The sequence below is a fragment of the Priapulus caudatus genome, unplaced genomic scaffold, assembly GCF_000485595.1.
Source record: "Priapulus caudatus unplaced genomic scaffold, Priapulus_caudatus-5.0.1 Scaffold19, whole genome shotgun sequence".
Lineage (NCBI taxonomy): Eukaryota > Metazoa > Priapulida > Priapulimorpha > Priapulimorphida > Priapulidae > Priapulus > Priapulus caudatus.
Window position 1 is genome coordinate 106,225 of NW_014577080.1, and position 3,558 is coordinate 109,782.

General features: G+C 45.0%; 1 protein-coding gene across 2 annotated transcripts in view; it reads left to right on the forward strand.

Moving 5' to 3' along the window:
• LOC106811635 (synaptotagmin-4-like) overlaps positions 1–3,558 on the forward strand; it is an 18,864-nt gene that overhangs the window by 12,596 nt on the left and 2,710 nt on the right. For both annotated transcript variants that reach the window (XM_014815348.1, XM_014815340.1), the window contains one exon: positions 1,234–1,357. In XM_014815348.1, the coding sequence (XP_014670834.1) occupies positions 1,234–1,357 (124 nt within the window). The remainder of the gene's footprint in view (positions 1–1,233; positions 1,358–3,558) is intronic.

Sequence of the window (3,558 nt, forward strand, 5' to 3'; positions counted from 1 at the left end):
TGCGTGTGTGTGTGCGTGCGTGCGTGCTTGCGTGTGTGTGTGCGTGCGTGTGTGTGTGCGCGCTTGCGCATGCGTCCGGATTGTTACTCATGCATATATAGGCGTGGGGGGGGGGGAGATTCCCCACAGGTCCCTTTTCTCAAACCTTCACATGACAGTGACGAATTATTTCTACCATATCGATATTGATATTACTCAGAGTGATTATTTAAAACCAAGGTTCACGTTGAATGATCAGATAGACGGATGGACAAATGGACGGACAAACGAGCAATAGGCGGATCGACAGTCAGATGTACAAAGAGCGACTGCTCAGGGTCCATATGCTGCGCTTATGGCACATGAAAAGCGCTCTACTGGGTATAATTGTGAGCTAACTGGTATAACTGTTAGATTATTGCTGTTCCCTGCCGTACTGCTACACTCGCCTTGCCATCACGTGCGGCTTGCCTGACTGCGTACCGAGTCAGGGCGTCTCGGATTTGCGTCAGCTATATGATAGTTGTTTTTGGTGAATCACGACAAGAAAGCGGGAAAAGCATGCTGCGTGTCACCGGCGTTTCACAACGTCGGGGGGTGTTACGTGTCGTTAAGAAAGCTTCGTGGTGTCAACAAAGATATCATAAGACCAGTCATCTACAGGTTACGTGAAAACCACGAGCATATCATACCTACGTTATCGAAAAATAAATGGAGCGACGTTTATCCGAACCATAAAGCTTGTGTTACAATTATTTAAGAACTCGGCGGGCGGAAAGTGAAAGCCAACACTGATATATAGTGATAAAATCCGCATGCTGATTTGTACAATTTCATAATAAACGTGCTGTTGCTTTCTCGGCCGTAGCATGGCTGAAAGCCTAAAAATCTAATGGAAGCGAATGCAGTCATGTATCGGTGGTAAACTTTATTTTTGCAGTCACGTGTAACTGAAGAAGAACTAACAATCGTAAAGCTTTTTGATACGTACTAGCAGTTTATCACTGCAACCCAATTTGATGTCATATCATCAGGAGTGTATAATAGAGCCTCCTAGTGTATATTATAGACTCCCGATATCATATATGACTAGTTCTTCTGCCACGCTGTCTCCGTATTACTCCATCCCACCTCTGTGTCGGCGACCGAACCAGATGTATACAACCTATGAGGTAGCCCTCGTACGTGGTCGTGACGGCGAGACAAACATCATCGAGCATTGATTATACGCGGAGTTTTGCATTTTCTCTTCAGATCCGTTGTCAAAGCAGAGGAGAACTATTGGTGTCACTTTGTTACCAGCCGGCAGCAAACCGTTTGACAGTGGTTGTGCTGAAGGCACGCAACCTGCCCAAGATGGACATGGCGGGGCTGTGTGGTGAGCAAGCAATCTATATTTCTAACGCTTGCACAATATACATTTCAAACTATGTAGGCAACGATAACGCTCGATAAGTTCCAAACTAATATCTACATCGTAAAACTCAAGCATGTCGCTACAAGTGTTTCAGCGTTTAATTAAACACACTTCGACTACTACAACGTCGTCCATTTTCCCCAGTTGTATTAAAATTCAGAAGACTCGTGTAATAAAACTTTTACTTTTTTGTATATACGTAGATTAGCAGCGCGCTCGCTATATTCTTTAGTCATTCATCATTAGCTGCAAGAGAATTCATTTCCATCAGGATTAACATTGCCGATATTCAGCGCTGCGCCGTCGGCTCGGCGATCAATTCCATGCCGAGCGTGTTGCCATGACAACCATTTACACATTTTACTCAATGAAAACGGGATTGCAGCGCGCGCGCGTAATATCGGGAGGCAATATTTAACGCTTGCGCAATATATCTATATGTATTAAACATCAATGAATATTAGGCGAGGCGAATGTTAAGTGTTTTTCGGTCTTAGAAAAGATGCACCCGTGTTTGTATGGCATCCTTCTATACATGAATATCAATAGAGTGAATGCCTGGCCAGTTTCTGATCTTAATATTTTATCTTATCTTTAATATAGTAACTAGACATAGTACTTTACGCAAGATTCACTAAGTGTTAGAGTAGTGATATATGATAGCAGGAGTGAATAATAATAGGTTATCTATTATTATTCACTCCTGATGATAGTATAACGACGAAGTTACACATTACAACGCGTAATAGTTGACGTTCTAATATTTTTGTGAGTAGAAGTAAATTTTATCGAATGCAGCAAGATGGGACATTTATAATATTATGGGATTCACGAATGCCACATAGCGCCGTGCCATCAAACAATAAGCTAGTCGACTCTACATGGGGTAGTGCAGCGTACATGCGCATCGTAGAGTCAGTTCGTGCCTTTCTTTCACGCGTTCCCAATGTAATTATGTCTTTATTCACGTCATCCTTGCATCTTCACGCCATGGTGGTTTTGTCATTGTATTCAGACGCATCTATCTATTCAGACGCATTACGGCTATGTATTTTGATTCATCCTGCCACGCTGTAGGCGTGTGTGCGCGCGCACGTGTTTGTGTTTGTGTTTGTGTGTGTGTGTGTTCGCGTTGTGGTGTGTGTGTGTGTGTGTGCTGTGGGTGTGTGTGCGTGAGTGTGTGTGCGCGCGCACGTGTGTGTATGTGTCTGCGCGCGTGCTTGTGTGTGTGCCGTGCGCCGCGCGTTTGTGTGGCGCGTGCGTGTTGTGCGTGCGTGCGTGCTTGGCGTGTGCTATGTGCGTGCGTGCATGCGTGCGTGCGTGTGTGTTGCGCGCTTGCGCATGCTCGCATTGTTACCATGCCATATATAGGCGTGGGCGGGAGATTCTCCCACAGTTCCTTTTTCTCAAAACCTTCACATGGACAGTGACGAATTATTTTTACCATAGTCGCCAATGATATTACTCAGAGGATTATTTAAAACAAGGTTCACGCTTAATGATCAGATAGACGCATGCGACAAATGACGGACAAAACGAGCCAATAGGCGCATCAACAGTCAGGATGCTGCCAGAAGAGCGAATGCTCCGAGGCGTCCATACTGGCTGCGGTTCTATGGCACATGAAAGGCGCTACTACTGGGTATAATTGTGCAGCTAACGTGGTATAACTGTTAGATTTATGCTGTTCCATGCCGTACTGCCCTACACTCCGCCTGGCCATCACGTGCGGCTTGCCTGACTGCGTACCGAGGTCACGGCGTCTCGGATTTGCGTCAGCTTATGGATAGTTGTTTTATGTGAATCACACAAGAAAGCGGGAAAAGCATGCGGCTGTCACCGGCCGTTCACAACGTCGGGCGTGTACGTGTCGCTAAGAAAGTTCGTGCGTGTCAACAAAGATATCATAAGACCAGTCATCTACAGTTGTGAAAACCACGCAGCGATATCATACTACGTTATCGAAAAATAAATGCGACGACGTTTATCCGAACCATAAAGCTGTGTTACAATTATTAAGAATCGGCGCGGGCGGAAAAGTGAAAGCCAACACTGATATATAGAGATAAAAGTCCGCATGCTGATTTGTACAATTTCATAATAAACGCTGCCTGTTCTTTCTCGGCCGTAGCATGCCCGCTGAAAAGCTAAAAATCTCAATA